This window comes from Rhinatrema bivittatum, chromosome 1 (genome assembly GCF_901001135.1).
Source record: "Rhinatrema bivittatum chromosome 1, aRhiBiv1.1, whole genome shotgun sequence".
NCBI lineage: Eukaryota > Metazoa > Chordata > Amphibia > Gymnophiona > Rhinatrematidae > Rhinatrema > Rhinatrema bivittatum.
The window spans coordinates 728,998,445-729,018,601 of NC_042615.1; the positions used below are offsets into that span (position 1 = coordinate 728,998,445).

A 20,157-nucleotide genomic window follows, 5' to 3' on the forward strand; every position below is an offset into this window, starting at 1 on the left:
GCAGACTGGGAATTTCACTGCACAGACAGTCCCAATAATATAGTTCAGTCTGTTAAATTGCCCACTGCCCACTTTCATAGTGCCTTGCTATGCACTAATGTAACGTGTGTGGTGTGCACACACACACACACACAGCTTGCATGTGAGCACATAAGAGGCAAACTGGGGATTTCACTGCACAGACTTTCCCAATAATAAAGTTCAGTCTGTTAAACTGCCCACTGCCCACTTTCACAGTGCCTTTCTATGCACTAATGTAATATGTGTGGTGTGCACACACACGCACAGCTTGCATGTGAGCACATAAGAGGCAAACTGGGGATTTCACTGCACAGACTGTCCCAATAATAAAGTTCAGTCTGCTAAACTGGCAGCCCACTGAAGCCCAGTGCACAGAGAGACTGAGTTGAATTAAACAAACTCAGTTTTAAAAAGCTGGAATTGTTGGCACAGCAGGAAAATCGATGAAATATATTTTCCAATGGAAATTCTAGCAAACTAGCTAAAAATGGAATATATTTCTCCCAGCCACAACACCCATGCTTGCAGCCTAGCCCAGAGGGTGAATTAAACAAAATGGCACTGCTAGCAGCTTCTCTCCCTGGCACAGAGAGACCGTCTCAAATCACCTAAATAAACTGCTGAAAAAAAGAAACAGGGCTATTTTGCACTGCAGCAAAATAAAGAAATATCTTTTCCTCTTAAGTAACTAGCCTAGCTAGCATTTGAATAGAGATTTATAAACTCAGATTAGCTCAGAGTGTAGCCACCTCCCGCAGAGACTACCTCCCCAGACCACCCCTGCAAAGAAAGTGCATGGCACACCTCGTGCTTAAGTATATATAGTGCTGGGTCATCAGGAAAATCGTCACTGAGCACTGAATGACAGCGCAATTGGCTGCATTCAGTGCACTTCACAAAATGTTATCGCTGATACGCTGCATTCCGGTATCCGTGCCAAGCTGTCTGACCCACTCTGACAGGGCTGTGAGGTCACTGATGACTCACAGGAAAGGGCTGTTTTTTGGCTCTGGATACACCCAAATGGTATCCTCCGATTGCAAATGGCGGTGAAGAAAAGTGTGCGCGCCGTGCAATGGATGAAACAGGTGATATGTTATATTCGTGGGGAGTCGCGATACGTTTCGCTTCCCCACGAATATAACGAATAGGGACATATACGTTGCAGATTGCCAATACGTCGAAAACGAATGCACACCCCTAACAGAGAGCAATCTCCCCTTCTTCCTGAAAAAAATATGATTGTATGAGCTCAAGAATGAAATGGCAGAGTGAGTAAAAGAAAAAGTGAGAGAAGAAGTTGAAGATGGAAGATTTTTTTGTGTAAGTGGCCACTGGGCCATATTGCACCAAATATAAGGTTAAAAATATTTTAAACTACAATTATAAAAGGTAAAAAAAAAACTTCAATAACTTTTCCAAGTATAAAAGATGGGGAAATAAAAAATAGTGATGATTCCTGGGTGTTTTTCATTCTACTCATATCTTTTTTTTCTTTTTTAAAATAATATTTACAACTTTCCAATAAAACCCAAAACATGCAAAATGTGCTCTGTTTCACTGCTTTCATTGACTTGTACATTCCTGATTGTATTTCGGCCTATTAGAAACTCTTGCACAAAAAAAGCTCTCTGCTAAAGGAATATAATAACAATTCTTACCCATTTCATTTCTTGCCATAGGTGGGCGAAACTGAGCAATGAAGCATATTTTTACAGTCACTTCAGAGTTCTTATTAAACAAAATGATTTTATCAGGTGTAAATAAGGCCTTCACAGACACATCCGCTATGCTCTGTGACCTGAAATATATAAACATAAGGTAAACTGTTACTAGTTAGGACAGTTCATCAGGAGCTCTCTTGCAAAGAGACAAAATATCATGTTATCATTGTCTTACCTCACTTGTTTCCTCTTTTTGTTTCATGGGATTTTCTTTTTCTTTAACATATATCTATATATATCTATATATATTATATGTGTGTGTGAGAGAGAATGTGCTGGGTAGTTTTCAATGGAAAATGTAACATTTTTGTAGCAATTTTCAAACGGGTACGGTAACTTTCAAACGGGTGCACATTGCCATGTGTATGTTGGCACAATCCTAGATACACGGCTATTCTCTAACATGCATGCACATACGCGTATATATTATAAAATAGCCTAGATACGCGTATGTGTGTGCGCCCAACGTTGCAAGTAGAGTATGAGCCGCATAAGTGGGGGAATTTTATAACAGCCGCGTGTCTACGCCATGACCAATTTCACCAGTTTGTCCATCAGTTCACCTAGTGTAGAGCTAAGTCCTTCAACCTTCCCTGGTTCTTTAGCCTAAACTGTCTTCACTTACTCCACACCCTTTAAATCCCTCAATGATGCTTGTTTTTTGTTTTTTTTTAACTTACACCTCCTCCAAAGCAGAAGTAACGTTACGCAGCACCGAACCTTGGTGTGAGCCCAGGCACGTAAGAACTTACACTTTCCTTTCTTGGCCCCACCCTGGAATGCCCACACCCCGCTCCTTTTTTTGAACAAAGTGAGATGTGCGTGCACTGTGATCTGTGCGCGCATGTGAGCGGCTTTGTTGCATCCGTTGGTCTTTGACGGCTTTGCCCCGCCTACCTTTCTCTACTTTTGGCTCCTCCCACTCAGCTTGGACTGATGGCCACCGCGGCGTCTGCTTGCCATTCTCTCCGGCGTCCCTGGACTGGCTTTGGTGCTGCCTCCCACCATTCTCCTTCAAGGTACCTCTAGGGAGCGCATGTGTACGCTGCCCTCATCTTTAAATCTACATTGGTGAGAACCTCAGGGGCGTCTCCCTGTTCTGATGTCACGACTTCCGGGTATATCTGCCTACAGTATTTGCTAGCTCGTTGAGTTAGCAACAGGATTCGTACAGATGGGATTCGTTCTCCGTTCCTAAGCTACTCTGCCACTCCAGCACTATCTGGAACTCTTACTATCCTTTGGGGTCTCTAACGAGGTACCCGCTGCTTGGGGGCCTCTTTACTTCTTTCAGGTGCTATCAGGAGACCGGTACTCGCTCCTCGAGAGCCCATGTTCCCTGTGTCGCTGCCTGCTACCTCTACCCTTCTACTTGGAAGAACTAACTTACAGTTACCATCAGTGAGTACAGAAACCATCTCTCTCCACAGTACTGCTTCACTGGAATCAGGTACTCGCTCCTCGAGGGCCTGCTCTGGTGCCAGACCTCTCGTCTAGTGGAATCTCTGTTACTGCTACGTGAGTACAATGCTACCGAGTCTCTCTGCTCTAAGGGATCAGGTACTCGCTCCTCGAGGGCCTGCTCTCCCTGTCTCAGAGCTTCTATTTCTACATTGGGACTCTGAATGTTAATCTTATTGTGTGCTCATACTCTCAGTCTCTTTCCACTACAGCACTGCCTTGCAGAGGATCTGCTGTTCCAGCGTTCTGTGTGAGATGCGCCCAGCCGGGCTCTACAACCACTACTCACTACTGCCACCTCTGGTGGTCATTCACACTGTTTAATAAAAGATTCAAATCTGTGTTTGTCTGTTCGGAGCCTAGCCTGACACCGTGGTCCCTCACGGGACTGCCCCCCGTGGGCGTGGTCAGCTGCCACAGTGTCCAAGGATCCACCCAAACACCATTAACCATATCAGGCTTTTAAAATCGGGTGGACATGCACAAGTCCTACATGCATGCACATCTCCTGATTTTGGTAAGCACTGTGCTTTTAAAATTCACCTTTAAGTGCACTTAATACAGGTAAAAACTATTGACAATTCAACAGCATATTTTGCAGCAATATTCAATTTTTTAAAAAAATTAGTTTTCTGGGTGGGAGTCTGGCAAAAAAAGAAGAACTTGCTTTACAGTTACTTAATCTGTGATAAATTTTAAGAATGGATCTCTATATAAAATCTGAATTTCAGATATTCATCTTGCTGAAGTGATTGATACTAAAAACACTGGGCCTGATTTTCAAAAGCATTTACACACTTAAAACTAGTTTTACATGTATAAATTAGCTTTACCTGTGTGAACTTTTGAAAATTCCTACAATATATGCCATTGAATTGTCAATAGGTTTTACCCATGTTAAGTGCACTTAATGCAGGTAAATGGCTTTTGAAAATTGCTATGATAGTATGTTACATGCATAACTCCTTTGAAAATTCACTTGACTGCTTCAATGTAAGATCTTTAATAGAGACCTTTTTAAGGGTTCAGATGGAACTAATTTCAGAGCTTTCAGAATTAGATTGCGAGTATAACTTTCTAACTGTGATTGGTGGCATATACGTATTTATGCGGCTGTGCGTAAAATTGCTATAGTATTTTATAATACCACATATGATATGTGCGTATTTTATAACATATGGGTAATTCTATAATACAACATATGTGTGTAAGTAAGCTTATGTGTGAATACATGCAATGCATTGAAACCACGTATATCAATGAATTGAATGCAAGTACTTGACCCACCTATTTTAAATATATATGTGCATATATTTTACGTGTGAAAGTAAACTAGGATTTACTCGTGTAAGTCCTGATTTACATGCATAAGTTGGCCAATTTTAAAACAAGAATGCATTGAGTACATTAACCAGTTTACCAATTAGTCAACCAATTCACTCATCCTTCTCCAGGTCATCAAGACCCTCCTGGTTCTTCAGCCTAAATTTCCCCCAATCCACCCAGATCTCCCACCCTGTCAGTACGCGTGTAATATATGCGCGTAACCCTTTTAAACCCCTCCTGCGCGCACTGATCCTATTTTGCATAGGCTCGGCAACGCGCACAAGGCCCGGGACACGCGTATGTCCCAAGGCTTGAAAAAAGGGGCGGGGTATGGGCGGTCTGGGGTGGGTCGGGGGCATGGCCAGAGGCCTCTGAAGGCCTACTAGGCTGGGGGATTGTGCACCGGCACTTGGCCGGTGCGCGCAACTACACCTGCCCAGAGGCAGGCGCAACTTAAATAATAAAGGTAGGGGCGATTTAGATAGGGCTGGGGGGCGGGTTAGATAGGGGAAGGGAAGGTGGGGGGGGGGGGGGCAGAAGGAAAGTTCCCTCTGAGGCCGCTCTGATTTTGGAGCGGCCTCGGAGGAAACGGGGAAAGGCATCGGGGCTCACCTAGGGCACCCCCTTGCGCGCGCCAATCCCAGATTTTATAACATGCGCGCGCACAAATCTTCGCCCGCACATAGAAACAAAAATCTGGCCCTAAGCATATCTAATATTATTTACACCAAATAATTAGCAGGTGTAAAAATATGTAAGTTGGAAAATGTACACGTGCATCTTAAATAGCAACTCTCCTGTGAAACTGTTAGCCTTGCCTCAGAACATCCCTAGACCACCCTTTTTACATGTGCACATGAAAATTAATATATAATAGTACTTTTTACTTTTATAAAATATAGAAAACGTGCGTGGAGGCTGCTTACGTGCATATATGTATATTTTATGTGCATAATATTTTGGAAATTCACCTTAGAGATTTCATTGTGGCATGACTGTTTTAAAAGAAAAACTTAATCTTTTTATGCCTTTTACAAATTGAACAAAATCTGGTTGAGATGACACAGAGGGCCCTTTGACTCTATCTCTGTAACAGGAAAAGGCTGCTACTTGAACCTTTAAGAGAGTTATGTGCTAAGCTTTCCTCTAATCGCTTTTGCAGAAAGGCTAATATGTCCAAAATTTCTACCAGGAAGATATTGATGAATCTTTACAATATACTTCAAAACAGTGCCCCATATGTATATTTGTTAAAGTGTAGAGTTTTTCCTAGCCTTTATTAAAGTAGATATCATATCACAGAAGGAGAATAGCCTTTTTTTGACTAGTCTGGACCGCTTAAGAGACATGCTGTAAGATCAAATGGAGATGAGTCTTCCATTAGTATTGGATCCTATGGAAGGAGACTTGGAACTCTTGCAAACTGAAGGGGGTGATCTATACTTAATCTCATTAGCTCTGCATACCATGGTCTCCTTGGTCAATCTGGGGCAACTTGAGCTTTCTCCTCTCTTTTTCTTAGAACATGCCCCATTAATGCCCTATTAATGAATATGATGGGAAGACATATATTAATTCTCTCTTTGACCAAGACTGTACTATTTATTTATTTGTTTGTTTGTTTGTTTTTATATACCGACATTCGATCAAGATATCACATCAGTTAGGTCAAATAAGACATGGATTCTTATTTTTACAAGATAACTTAAGAATTTTTACAAGATAACTTAAGAACTTTTACAATAAACTGACAAATTAACTTTTACAAGATAACTTTAGAACTTTTACAATAACTTAAAAATAGAGGAAACACGATGGTGTAAATATACATTGAAGGCGTAATTGAGGACTTACAGAATAACTTATAGAATTGCATAATAAATTAGTTATTGTGATTATATTAGGGGATGGTTGACCACTTAAATAAATAACTTACGAACTTAGAAATTTGTCTAGTGCGTCTATTCCTTCACTGCCATATTCCTTGCATCGGCTGTAAAAACTCTTTACTTTGGCATTCTGATGAGTTGCTATTAGATCTATCTGAGGACTGCCCCATCCTTTCATTATCTTTTGGAATGCATCATTGCTCCTCTCATATTCATCTAGATCTAGTAGGGGTGTGCATTCGTTTTGAACGCATATGTAAAACGCAAATTTTTTTTTTTTTTAAACTTAAAAAAGTGATGATGCGCAACGCATCGCGATTTTCAACTTATTCAACATAGCTATGTTGAATACGTTGAACCTAAATAAACACTTAAACCCCCCACCCTCCTGACCCCCCCAAGACTTACCAAAACTCCCTGGTGGTCCAGCGGGGAGTCAGGAAGCCATCCCTGTATTCCTTTGCGAGGAGCACGTGACGTCCGCGTCACTCCGATGTGACGCGGACATCACGTGCTTCTCCGCGCCTCCGCTCCCGGACCCCCGTTGGACCCAACCGGAACTTTTGGCCAGCTTGGGGGGGTCAGGAAGCCCCCCCAAGCTGGCCAAAAGTTCTATTGCAGTAGTACTGCAACATGATTTTTTATCACAGCAGAAACATGCAGAAAAATATCGAGCTGTGGCACAGGGCCTAATAGTGCAATGGCGGCCCACCTCGATCACCCTGAGGTCTTTGGAGACCACCACCAGCTCCCTTCCCCCTAGTCACCTTCCAAGGTGGCTCTGGTCCCCCAAAAGCAAAAGAATTAGGCAAAACCACATGGCAATGGCCTGTGCCCTTCCCTAAACCCTTCCCTTAATTCAAAAAAGTGCCCTTGCATCTTCTCAAAGCCCCCCTCCCTTCCATCCATCCTCCAGTCTAAATACTAAAATATTTTTCTGTATGTTTCTGCTGTGATAAAAAATCATGCTGCAGTACTACTGCAATAGTTTGTCAGGGAGGGGCTCTATATCCTGGGATGCCCCCCATGATATTTGGCCCTTTGTGCGATAAACTATCATGGCTTTGTAAATCTCCCTATAAGTTAGATAGATTTATTTTTTATTTTATTTAAATTCTTTTACTATACCGATACTCAAGACGAGGTCTTATCGTACCGGTTTACAATAAACAGGGGAAACCAATTAACAAGTAGAAGGTAAAGTTACATTAAACAGGAAGCGAAAAACATGGGAGATGGAAGACAGGAAAGATTTTAAACGATAACAACTGTAGAGTGATAGATTAATCAGTTAAAAAAACTTAAAAACAACTAAAAACAGGATTTAGATGGGATTTAAGCATGGTGAGCGAGGGGGAGCATGAGGCACCAGCTCAGGGAGTCCATTCCAAGCACAGGGCGCAGCCAGGTGGAAAGCAGGGAGTCAGGAATCAGTAGAGAGGAGAGGGGCACACGAGGAGGGGTGCAGAGAGAGAGAGAGATCAGAGAGGAGAGGTAGTGAGGTGCTGCAGAGTGAGAAAGAGGACCTTGAACTGTATGCGGGAGCCATTGCAGTGACTTCAGAAGAGGGGTAATGTGGGCATAGCGCCTCCGGGAAAAGAAAGTCATGCAGCTATACTTAGGGCAGATTATTGCCATAAACATGACAAGCAAGACCATACAGAATTTTCTGCTAAATCCATGCTAAATATTTAAGTCTCTCCCTGGACTTAACCTTGCTCATACGTCTGCTCATTTTTTAACTGGCTACACTTTTCCACCTTGTCCATTTATCCAGTTACATTTGGCCAGTAAGAGGGGGCTAGTTATAAATTGACAAGGATTAATTGACTAACTCTCAAAGTTAGCTGGCTAAACATTTTGAAAATGCCATATAATTTGTTCCTCCATTTTCTGTGGACACAGGAAGGGGAGGGGAGGAATATATTTGCAGATTTGAAAATTTGTTTCTTTGTGCATACTTTACTGCCCCAAACTAAACCCCCCTTAGGAACACCCCTTTTTAATTTGGTTAAGAGCAGGGATGGATTTAAGATGTTGCCATCCCTAGGTACTTTTGGAACTTTCAGCCCTACATCCTCCTGTAAGGGCCTGGTACGGAGTAGGAGAGAGCTGTTTTCCGCTGAATGAGATTCAGGAAAGCTGGAAGGCAAGAAATCTTAGCCAGTCTACTTCCCCTAAGGCACAGGCAAAATGGGTGCCTATTGACAAATCCAGTGCTGGCTACAAGTAAGTATATTTTTGCCATTCTGAGGAAGACAATTGTTTGACAGGTCAAGTTCCCCTGGTAAAGGGTTATTTCTCCTGGTAAATGACTTTGAAGATTGTTTCCCACATTACTTCAGTTAATGCATTGTATATTATCATGGAAAATTGATATCCATTCATTGCACAACATACCAGTGAATCTGAGAACTTATGATAAGTTGCTGCCATTCACAAAAGCAGTTGTTCTCAACCGTGTCCTAAAGACACCCTTAAGTGGTCTGATTTTCAGGATATCCATGGAGAATACGGATGAGATAAATTTGCATGCATTGGAGACCCATCCTATGGCCATCTATCTCATGTTTCCATGGCTTTCTGCTACGCCAGTTGATTGGGTTTAGTCCCTCTTCCAGCTGAAGGAAGAAGAGCACTAGCTTTTTTTTAATGACATCACTTCTATTTCTTATGCTAAGTGTGGAACAGGATAAGCCAGGGATAAGACACTGATATCCAGTATCTGTACTCCCAAGGTCCTCTCCCATTCCCTAAGCCTATTCTTTAAAAAAGATGACGCTGGTGGTCTGGGGGAGGCACCCCCATCCCCATTCTCTATCCCCAAAGCCCCATTCCTCTAAATGAAATCATTGGTATTCAATGGGGGTCTGAAGCACCTCCTAGCTCCAGTCTCGGTAATGCTGTTTTTCAAAATGGTGTCGCCCAGACTTTGCCTGACACTTAATATTAATTTATTCACTCCTTCACCTACTGTTGATTGGCCCATTCACTGTCACATGTCAGTGAAAGGACCAGTTCCCTGTCTTGAAAGGGGATTTGTCCTTTCACTGAGGTCACCCTCCTCTGGCAGGGCTGTTCCCGGCCTGGAGGCAAGATTTGGGGTCTGGCAAGGGCTGCTTTAAGACATGGACCTCAGAATGTACCATTTCAGGTAGAGGACCCCAGGTTCAACCCTGACTGCTTGGCCCATTGGGCCAGACCTTGGGAGGGGAACTTTGGTCAGGCCAGTCCCGTGAAGTTTAATGCCTGTCTCTGAGCAGTCATTACATTTTTTGCGGTAATAGGAGACGCACTAGGCAGTCTCTTGCTTAGCACGCCTTCTTGCATTGCAGGGTTATAGCTAATTAGGCTATTATCATGAAAGTTTCATACACTATGCGCTAAGTCTGCCGCTGGTTTTTTAGTGTGGGTTTGTTTTGGCACTATAGCCCTTTTTACATACCAGGGCTACATTAGCGCCGAAAAACCAGTTCTAAAACACGAGTGAAAACCCGTGATAGGTTTAGTGCCCCTTATTGCATCGGCCCCTGAGAGAGCTAGCAATGCAAGGGAGGGAGAAGTAGCAGGGAGCACATTGGCAAGCTCCTGCTGTTACTGTAAGGCTCAAGCTCTAATTTATGCCGGCACAGTCTGGTCTAGATGCTGCTGCTCCTAAAACTGTGGCACTCTAGGTGGCCATCTAGTCTGCTTAGTGCTTCCACCAGTCTTGGGTAATGGTGGGGCGGAGGGGGGAGAGGTATAGTAAGGAAAAAGGAAGCTTAGGGTTGGTTAGGGGTAGAAAAGGGTATGTATGGGTTGTTTTTTTCTGTTTTGTTTCAATGGTGGAAAGATTTTTATTTTGTTTGTTTTAGGGCATTGCTCCCCAGCTAACAAAATGTACAGCCATTTAAAAATATCAAACTGCCTGACTGAACTCCCTCTGACCACCCTGTGATCTCCACCAGACAACCAATAACTTACCCAAAATATCCAGGGCATAGAGAAAGGCAGGAATGATCCCTAGTCACTCCTGCCCCACTGATTCTGTATTTCAAAATGACACCAGCTGACCCAAGGCCATACCATTTTGAAGTTTTTTCTGTCTGTTGACATTTACTATGTTGTTTCAAACAAAAGCATATTCTTTGTAGAAATTAGGGGTGAAAAGAAGAAAACATTTTGTTTTGTTTTTCGTTTCATTTCTGGGGGGTTGTTCTCTCATGAATTTCGTCTAATGTTTATTTTGTTTAAAAAATAAAAATAAACATAACTCCCCCCCCCAAAAAAAAACAATAAAAAAAAGAAACAGAGCCTCCTGAGGTTTCCCATGCCCCCCCAAACATCCCTTTCATGCGAAAAAATGCCAGGGCCAGGATCCTCCACGGCTCCCACTTATCTGGTCCATGGGGGCATCCAATGCTGAGGCCTAGGCCCAATTCAAATCCTGGGCCTTGTGTAGGACCTAGGCCAAGGTTGCAGTGACCTACCACTACCTAGGCCTATGCAATGCCGAGGCTTTGAGGCCTGTTCATGATGGCTTAGGCCCTACATAAGTTCCAGACTTTGCCTGGACCCGATGCCTGGGTCTTGACCTAGGCCAGGGCCTAGGCCCAGGCCTCACAATCTCACCCCATCCCCTCTTTCCCTTACCCTCCCTCCAAAGCCCCATTGATTCCCTCACACCCCAATAGCACCTCTAATCCACTCATTTACATCTAACACCCCCTCCAATCTCCTCACTGCTGTTACGACTGGGCTCCGGTAGGAGTCGTGAACACCACCCAGAAGGGTGGCTCCAGGTTGAGAGAGACAAGAATGGCTAGAACAGAGTCTGGGTCCAGGCTGGGGCAGGGCAGGCGGCAAGTAGCAGTGTCTGGGTCCAGGCTGGGGCAGGGCAGGCGGCAAGTAGCAGTGTCTGGGTCCAGGCTGGGTCAGGGCAGGCGGCAGATAGCAGTGTCTGGGTCCAGGCTGGGTCAGGGCAGGCGGCAGATAGCAGTCTCTGGGTCCAGGCTGGGTCAGGGCAGGCGGCAAGTAGCAGTGTCTGGGTCCAGGCTGGGTCAGGGCAGGCGGCAGATAGCAGTGTCTAGGTTCAGGCTGGGTCAGGGCAGGAGGCAGAAAGCAGAGTCTAGGTTCAGGCTGGGTCAGGGCAGGAGGCAGAAAGCAGTGTCTAGGTTCAGGCTGGGTCAGAACAAGGCAGGTCAGAAGGCCCGTAGGCCACACACACACTGAAGGCCCGTAGGCCACACACCGTAAGTAGGGCAAGGCAGGTCAGAAGGCCTGTAGACCACACACACACACTGAAGGCCCGTAGGCCACACACCGTAAGTAGGGCAAGGCAGGTCAGAAGGCCCGTAGGCCACACATACACAGAAGGCCCGTAGGCCACATACCGTAAGCGGGGCAAGGCAGGTCAGAAGGCCCGTAGGCCACACACACACAGAAGGCCCATAGGCCACACACCGTAAGCGGGGCAAGGCAGGTCAGAAGGCCCATAGGCCACACACACACAGAAGGCCCGTAGGCCAGGTATGAAAAGCAAGGAAGAAGGCCCGAAGGCCGAGCAAGGCAAGACAAGGAAAGGCCCGAAGGCTGCGCAGGGCAAGGCAAGGCAAGGAAAGGCCCGAAGGCCGCGCAAGGCAGGCTAGAGCAGGGAGCCCAGGTGAGCTCGATGCCGAAGCACCGAGGGAACTGTCAGACAGGGTTATAAGGGCAAACCCAGAACATAGAGTGGACAGAGGAGATGGACTGGCCCTGTCAGGAGAGCCAGCACTAGAGGGACCCCTGGTGGTGAGGCGGTTGCACTGCAGCCAAAACTGTAACAACTGCACTTGCACCTAGAGTGATCCCCTCATTCAATTTCAAAACCTATTCATTTCCTCACTTTCTCCCCCATTCTCCCCTGTCACAATGGCATTTTCTCCCATTTCCCACAATCCCTTTGTCACTTTCTTCTCTCAGTCACTCTTTCCCCCAGCCCCAAGATCCCCTCACTCACCATTCCTTATTTACTTGCTCCTATCCCTCCACATTCCCTTTCTCTTCTTGATCCCTCCCTTTCCATTATGATCCTCTCACACTCTTCCATCTACCCCATCTCTCTCTAATTCACCCCATCTTCTTATTCTCCCTCATTCACTGTCTTTTCCACATCATCTTACTCTTTTTTTATTCACCTTCCTTCCCCATCTCCTTACTGTCCATTGTTCATTTCATCTCTCCACTTGATCCCTTCACCCTTCCTGGTGTACGTCCTTCCCCCCCTCCCCCCAGTCTTATTCTCTCTTGTTCATGCCTCCTCTTCCATAATCCCTTCACTCACTGACATTCACCCCATTAACCCTCATGCATCTTCCTTCCCTCTCTCCTCAGCTCACTCTTATTAATTCCCAATCCCCATGATACTCTTCACTTCCACCCCAACTCATTAATCTCCATGATCCCCTCATCCTCCTACCTTTCTTCCCAACTGTCATTGACTCCCACTATAATCCCATCTTTTACCCCCTTCTTTCTCTCCTCCCCGTCACTCAGTGATTTACTCCCTCCCCCCCCCCCCCAGTGCCTTTACTGTAAAAAGGAAGAGAGCCGTGGCCACTTCCTTTGCTTCTGGCACCCGATTCATGCTTTGAATCACTCGGTTCAAAGCATGACATACAGGCGCCAGCACTGGAAGAGGAAGATGTGGTGGCAGTGGAGGGACAGGAAAGTAAGTGGGTGGATGGGCGGGTACTGGAAGCAATGTGCTGTCCCACTGCCACTAATGATCACTATTCTGTCTAAGCTGTGCGCACTTGCATGTACAAAAAGGCCATGAACCTTGCGCACACAAGAAATGCCAAAATTTGCATTATACTGGTTTATAGTTCACAAAATTGAACTTGGCTTATAAAAGTTGCACAAAAAAACATTTTTGCATACATAGGGGGTTATTTTGTAAGCTTATCACGTGCGATAGGTTGCCGGGGGTGGAGTCGGGGCGGGGAAGTGAGCAGTTGGGGCGGCGAGGAGGTGGACGCGGCGGTAACTTTGCTGGCGGCGATAAGGTAAGACCCGTTATCGCTGCCAGTAGCGCGCCCAATAGCACCACCTTTCACGGTGGTGCTATTGGCTGCGAAAGCTGGCAGCGATAACACCGCGGTGGTGCGATCGCTGCTGGCTTTTGCAGGGCCGCCTTCCCCCCTTTACCCCTCCGCCCCCTGTTACCGCCGGGATTCACCATTCTCTGTGAGAATGGAAAATCCCAGCCATAGTCTTTCATAAAAGTGAGGGTACTTTGCCAATGATGTTTCTCTTCTGGGGATGAGTAGGCTGGAAGAAGAGAAATGCACCATGTAATGTCCCACTGTCGCCAATGCTAGGTCTCTGTTGGATACGACCTGGGCCCCCAGTCTCCTTTGGGAATTTGGCAGGAAATGGCCAGTTTTGTAGAAAGGGCCAAATTTTACTGCCCTTATCATGGCTACACAATTATGGGAGACCAGGGGCCCTGAGCATGATGCTTTATTCCAATGCAGAAAAACTCCATCTTTGGCATTCAGCATTCTACAATGGAACACATTTTCAAAGATCCACATATGCATAGTATCGTTTTACCTTCAATGTACTGCTGCCATTTTATTCTGTACTGTTTTAATATTCATTGAGCATAAAAGATCTACAGTGAGATCCTTGATGAGTAAACTGAATCTAGATCTTGGGAATAAATATTGCTGAGCCACTGCTTAAATATATTCCAATTGTATTTGCTCAGTATAAACCCGAGCATCATGGTTTACTGAATCCATCCATAATAGGGATGATTATATGTTTTGTTACATTTCATTAATTTATGTGCCTAAATGTTTTATGTATGTAATATTATTTACACACATTAAAATTGATTTTTTTATGCAAACATAAGCCCATTAAAAAATGCATGTAACCATAATACTAATGAAACAAACAAAATAAAAATTGCAACCAAAAACCCAAGAAAAATGAAAAAAAATTTTTTTTTCCCTTGCACATTGTTGATTTATAATTGTGAGACAATATTGTCTTGAAGACAGCAGCAAGTAAAATGTTCAAGTATGCCAACAAACTGAAAAGAATTGCAGTGTTATCAGTATAGTGATTGCATACTTATTCAAATATGTACTGACTTATGCTAATTTGTCTACACCTGAGACCTATGTTCTGTGAAATTTGAAGGTATATAAAAAATCTGCCCAGGGCAGAAATATTTAACTCTTCAACCAAATTAAGTATTTTTTTTTTGGAACATAAGGAAAAAAGTGTCAGGGCTTTAATATTTCCAGATATTCAGTCATGTATGTAGCTTGAAATTTCAAAAGAATACGGATCTTAAAATTTTGGTGTTATAAGTTTGTAGAATATACCTGTCATAATGGAAGTTTGTTTAACTACTGTAAAAAGGCCTCTTTCTATTGTATTTCAGACAGTTTTCTGAACAACATCATTGACTAACCACAGCTGAATCACTTTTCCAAAAGCGCCAACGGAAACATCATCAATGGTATCATCATTTAAATCTTGATGGCCATCCACCGATCTCCCAAAGTACTGCAGCTGCTGACTGATTGTGGAGCCCAATATTTTCTAAAAAAGAGAATGCTGGAATTTTAATTGCTGTACACAGAACCTACTGATCTTTTTAATGAATTGTCCACACTCCAAAGACTTCTCATTTTAATTAGAGGTAGTTTATAGATAATAATTTGTGTCAGAGTATACAGTTCGTCTTAACAATGGAGTTTTGGCAATCAAGATATTATTTCAATTAAAAAAAATCCTTCCTTTTCTCCAACATAACCTTCATTGACTTTCTACATAGTCTGTTATTTTCAGGAGGATACTATCCTCTACCCACCACTGGAATATCCTGATCTAGTTACTTTTTATTTATTTAAAAAAATTATAGTCTGCTGATCCATAAATCTCAGCAGATTCCAATATAAAACACATAGGCAAAAACAACAATACAATCTATACAAATCAATCTAAATAAACAAATACATTCCAAAATACATTTAAACATTTCTTAATCAAAGAATATGACAAAGAATTGAGGGTCTTACTCAACTACACTGTGTAACTGCTAGTTTGTCTACAAGTTGTGACCAGCCAAGAGCTTGAATAGAAGTCATTAAGTCACTACTGGTGGTAGAGAAGGGTTGTACATGGAGATTAAAATCTCCTAACAAAATAGTATTTTTTTAAATCAGCCTTTAATGCAAGCAGACAATTAATGAGTGCTGAGAGATAGGTAGTTAAGCTACCGGGAGGGCAATAGACTAGAAATAAACTCCAGTTTAGGTAAGAAGAAAGGACAAGTGTCTCAGTCAGAGAGACACTTGGGAATAGATTTTCAGCACAAAAATGTTGTAAAACCTATCTATGACACAAACAGGAGAACCAGGGAACTGCGCGCTGACTGTGCAAGGAAATGCAAAAAATTAACTACAAGATGCAAGGCTCCGCAGAAAAGTAGAGACTAGGGAAACCCCATGGGGGTTACGCGCGTAACCCCCGAAAACCTACCCCAAACCCCCCCTGCGCGTGCCGAGCCTATTTTGCATAGGCTCGGCGGCGCACGCAAGCCCCGGGACACGCGTAAGTCGCGAGGCTTTCCTGGGGGGGGTGTCGCGGCGGCGCTTCATCCGGGGGCGTTCCGGGGGGCATGGCTGTGGCCTCTGGACCAGCCCCCGGACTGGAACCTGGTGCGCCGGCAGCCGGCCCACGCATGCGAGTTATGCCTGCCTCGAACAGGCGTAACTTTGGGAATAAAGGTAGGGGGTGTAGATAGGGCTGGGGGAATGGGTTAGGTAGGGGAAGGGATTGGAAGGTGGGTGGAGGCGGAGGGAACGGCCAGCATGCGCAGGGCTCGGCACGCGCAAGGTGCTCAAATGAACACATCCTTGCGTGCGCCGACCCCGGATTTTATAAGATACACGTGGCTACACACGTATCTTATAAAATCCGGCGTACTTTTGTTTGCGCCTGGTGCGCGAACAAAAGTACGCGCTCGCGCTTTTTTATAAAATGTACTTCTTGGGTTTTTCCTTCTTTCCCAAATAAATATGAACACAGGGTTCTCCAAGGACAAGCAGGATGGCAGTCCTCCCACATCGGTGACATCATTGGATGGAGCCCTGCACAGAAAACATTTCAAAGTTTCTATAACTTTAACTGAGCCTCAGTGAATGTGCTCATGCATGCAATATACCAGGCGTCCACACGGGGTTCCCCTAGTCTCTACTTTTCTGTGGAGCCTTGCATCTTGTAGTTAATTTTTTGCATTTCCTTGCACAGTCAGCGCGCAGTCCCCCGGTTCTCCTGTTTGTGTCATGGATAGGTTTTACAACATTTTTGTGTAAATTTATTTTTCTTTCCGATCCTCTAGGGCAGCAGTGTGGTCGGTGCCCACTGGCCAATTGATGGCCACCACCATTGATTTTGATCTTGCATCCCGTATGTTTTGAGACAAAATGTCCATTTCGGGTTTTAAGCAGTGCCCCAGGTGTGCAAGGACTATGTCTATTACAGATCCTCATGATAGATGTGGCCTCTGCCTTGGGACATTACACAATGTCTGGGGTTGCAGCAAGTGCACCAAAATGACACTGAAATAATGTAAGATCTGGCTTGACAAGATGGAGTGGGGCAGAGATCAGCATCGGAGGTATCAGCATTGAGGGACCTCAGAGCCGCATCGATGGACACTGACATTGACATTGGTGGGGCCACCGATTCTGTTGAGGTTGTTGGCTGCCAAGTACGCCAGAGACAGGCCATTGTCTTCCTCCAGGGTGAGGGTCCAGGTTCATCACTCTCAAAATTGGCACCGGAGAAGGACCCACCAAGCATCGAGGGAAGTCAAAGTAGTATCAGCATTGGTCCCATCAATGCATGGTGCCAGCCACAGGGATGCACCAGCTTCTGCTGTGATGCCTCCAAAGTGACCCCCATGGCAAGAAGAGCTGATCCTCCATTGATGCCAGGGGTATGCCATGGTCCCACCGGTCCTGATGCTCACCACCTTTCCTCCTCTCGGATCCAAGGAGGATCTAGTTATGCCTCCTGGGTTCCAGCCTGGCCTAGCATCAGCGATTTTAGAGGAGGAATTGAAGAGGCGCATGCAGCAGGCCATGGAAAAGGAAATGTGCAGCATCGGTTTTGGAACAGAGATGGCAACAACATTGGCACTGTCATTCCTTGACCCGCTGCTGGAACCTCTGAATGTGCTCACTACTGTGTTACTGACCCATCCCTGGAATCAGTTCCCGGGGTGGTACTGACGACCTGCAGGGCACTGGCACCACCGCCAGCTGATCCGGTGCTTGTTCCCGGTTCCTTAGAGTAGACAGCTCCCTGGTGCTGGAGAAGTCACTGGGGCCTGCACCAAAATGGCCAATCAAACTGGTGCCTACACTCCTGGCTGGGGGCCAAATGCCTAGGGCCCCATCACTAGTCTATGACAGCAGAGACGAGGGCACCTATGATCCCTGGAAGTTGTGATTCCTCTGATGTTTCTGATGATGTTTTGGATGTCTCCCCATAGAACCATCTCCTCCATATGATCAAAAGAATTCTCCACTGGAGGACCTCTCCATCACAGAATTTGTACAGGTGATGGCGGAGGCCATCCCATTTCAATTGATGACTGAAGAAGATACCAGGCACACAATTCTAGATATAAATTTATACATGGAGCCTCTCAAGGAGATCATGGCAGTCCCAGTGCATGAGATCCTTGTGGAGTTACTGATAATGTGGGAATTCCCCTTTACAGTGCCTCCCATTAACAGGAAGGCAGTGGCTTATGTCATCCAAAAGGCTCTTGGATTTGACAAACATCAGCTGCCCCATCAATTGGTGGTCATCAAATCTGCTCTCAAGTTGGAGGAAGGTGTTCCAGGGTGCTATACTTATTGCCTGCATAGTGGCCTACTAACTCTACATGAGCTAGTACATGTGCGACATCCTGAAGCAGGTGTAGGAGGTTGCCATGCAGCTGGCTCAGCAGCATCAAGACACCCTCCAGTTGCTGGTGCATAATGGTCTGGAGTGTGGAAAACATGGCGTCCATTTGACCTATGATGTTTTTGATATAGCATCGAGGTTCTCTGCAACTGAAATCGGTGCCTGCAGACTCGCATGGCTGTGGCCCTAGTAACTCCAATCAGAGGAGCAGAAATGACTCGCTGATGTGCTATATACAGCAGAATCTCTTTGGAGTTAAGCTGAAGGACGCGGTGCCCAGATCTGAGATCACCCTGTTATCAATGGCATTCAGCACTCATCTTCCTCAGTCAGGAGGCAGTCAAGGTTTGGGTCTAGGAAGTCCTTCTTCCATCTGAAGAGGTACTATCCTCTGCCCGCTTGCTCCCCTTGTAGCCGTCCCAGGCCCCTTGTAGCCGTTCCAGGTAATAAAGGGCTCTGAAGCTTCAGCCGGCACCTCGGTCAACTCTGGGGATGAGGTTTTGACTGGATCACAGGAATCATAGCCAGGTCACCTGTACCTGGAGCGAAGGACCTGCTGGTTGGAGGAAAGCATGGTTGTTTTGTAGGGATGTGAATCGTTTTTTGACGATTTAAAATATCGTCCGATATATTTTAAATCGTCAAAAATCGTTAGAGGCGATATTTAATAGGAATTTCCCCGATTTATCGTCAAAAATCGTAAATCGGGGGAAGGGGGAGGACGGGAAAACCAGCACACTAAAACAACCCTAAAACCCACCCCAACCCTTTAAAATAAATCCCCCACCCTCCCGAACCCCCCCCAAAATGCCTTAAATTACCTGGGGTCCAGTGGGGGGGGGGGGTCCCGGTGTGATCTTTTACTCTCGGGCCTCCGGTGCGTTGTAGAAATGGCACCGGCGCTACCTTTGCCCTGTCATATGACAGGGCAAAGGTAGCGCTGGCGCCATTTTGTTTTTTGTCCCCCGACGTCAGGAGCGTAGGAGATCGCTCCCGGACCCCCGCTGGACCTCCAGGGACTTTTGGCCAGCTTGGGGAGGCCTCCTGACCCCCACAAGACTTTCCAAAAGTCCAGCGGGGGTCTGGGAGCGATCTCCTACGCTCCTGATGTCGTTTTGCCGTACAAAATGGCGCCGGCCATACACCGTATGGCCGGCGCCATTTTGTACGGCAAAATGATTCGAGTGCAGGAGGTCGCTCCCGGACCCCCGCTGGACTTTTGGAAAGTCTTGTGGGGGTCAGGAGGCCCCCCATGCTGGCCAAAAGTCCCTGGAGGTCCAGCGGGGGTCCGGGAGCGATCTCCTACGCTCCTGACGTCGGGGGACAAAAACAAAATGGCGCCGGCGCTACCTTTGCCCTGTCATTTCTGATTCCCTCCCCCCCCAGCCGAAATCGATCACACGATTTACATCTCTATTGTTTTGCAAACCGGTGGCCCAGTGTAACCTCGTACCAATGGGTTTTTTCCATTGCTCACAAAGGGGAACATTTTTAAATGGCCACATGGTGACTTTTTTTCTCTGCTGCTTTCTGTGTTGTGAAACTGAGGGTTTTAAATTTTCTCATTTCTTAGAGATTGTTGACGCTGTGCATACACAATTCAGCACGTACCTGACCAATTGAGGCAGGCTTTTCAAAGCAAACTTAGGGAGTTATTTTCTAAAGCTTTATCGCGTGCGTTAGGACCCTAATGCACGTGATAAGGCCATATCACATGTGATAAGGCCATATCACATGCGAAAAGGGCCTTTTCGCATGCAATATAATGCAAA

General features: G+C 45.4%; 1 protein-coding gene and 1 long non-coding RNA gene across 2 annotated transcripts in view; one reads left to right on the forward strand and one right to left on the reverse strand.

Moving 5' to 3' along the window:
* ITGA2 (integrin subunit alpha 2) overlaps nucleotides 1-20,157 on the reverse strand; it is a 302,711-nt gene that overhangs the window by 80,583 nt on the left and 201,971 nt on the right. Inside the window, exons 15-16 of the mRNA XM_029577571.1 lie at nucleotides 14,871-15,001; nucleotides 1,683-1,822 (exon numbers count right to left, since the gene is read on the reverse strand). Of these exons, the coding sequence (XP_029433431.1) occupies nucleotides 1,683-1,822; nucleotides 14,871-15,001 (271 nt within the window). The remainder of the gene's footprint in view (nucleotides 1-1,682; nucleotides 1,823-14,870; nucleotides 15,002-20,157) is intronic.
* LOC115076299 overlaps nucleotides 1-20,157 on the forward strand; it is a 32,931-nt gene that overhangs the window by 8,912 nt on the left and 3,862 nt on the right. The window contains exon 2 of the long non-coding RNA XR_003852723.1: nucleotides 14,841-15,101. This is a non-coding gene — a long non-coding RNA (uncharacterized LOC115076299). The remainder of the gene's footprint in view (nucleotides 1-14,840; nucleotides 15,102-20,157) is intronic.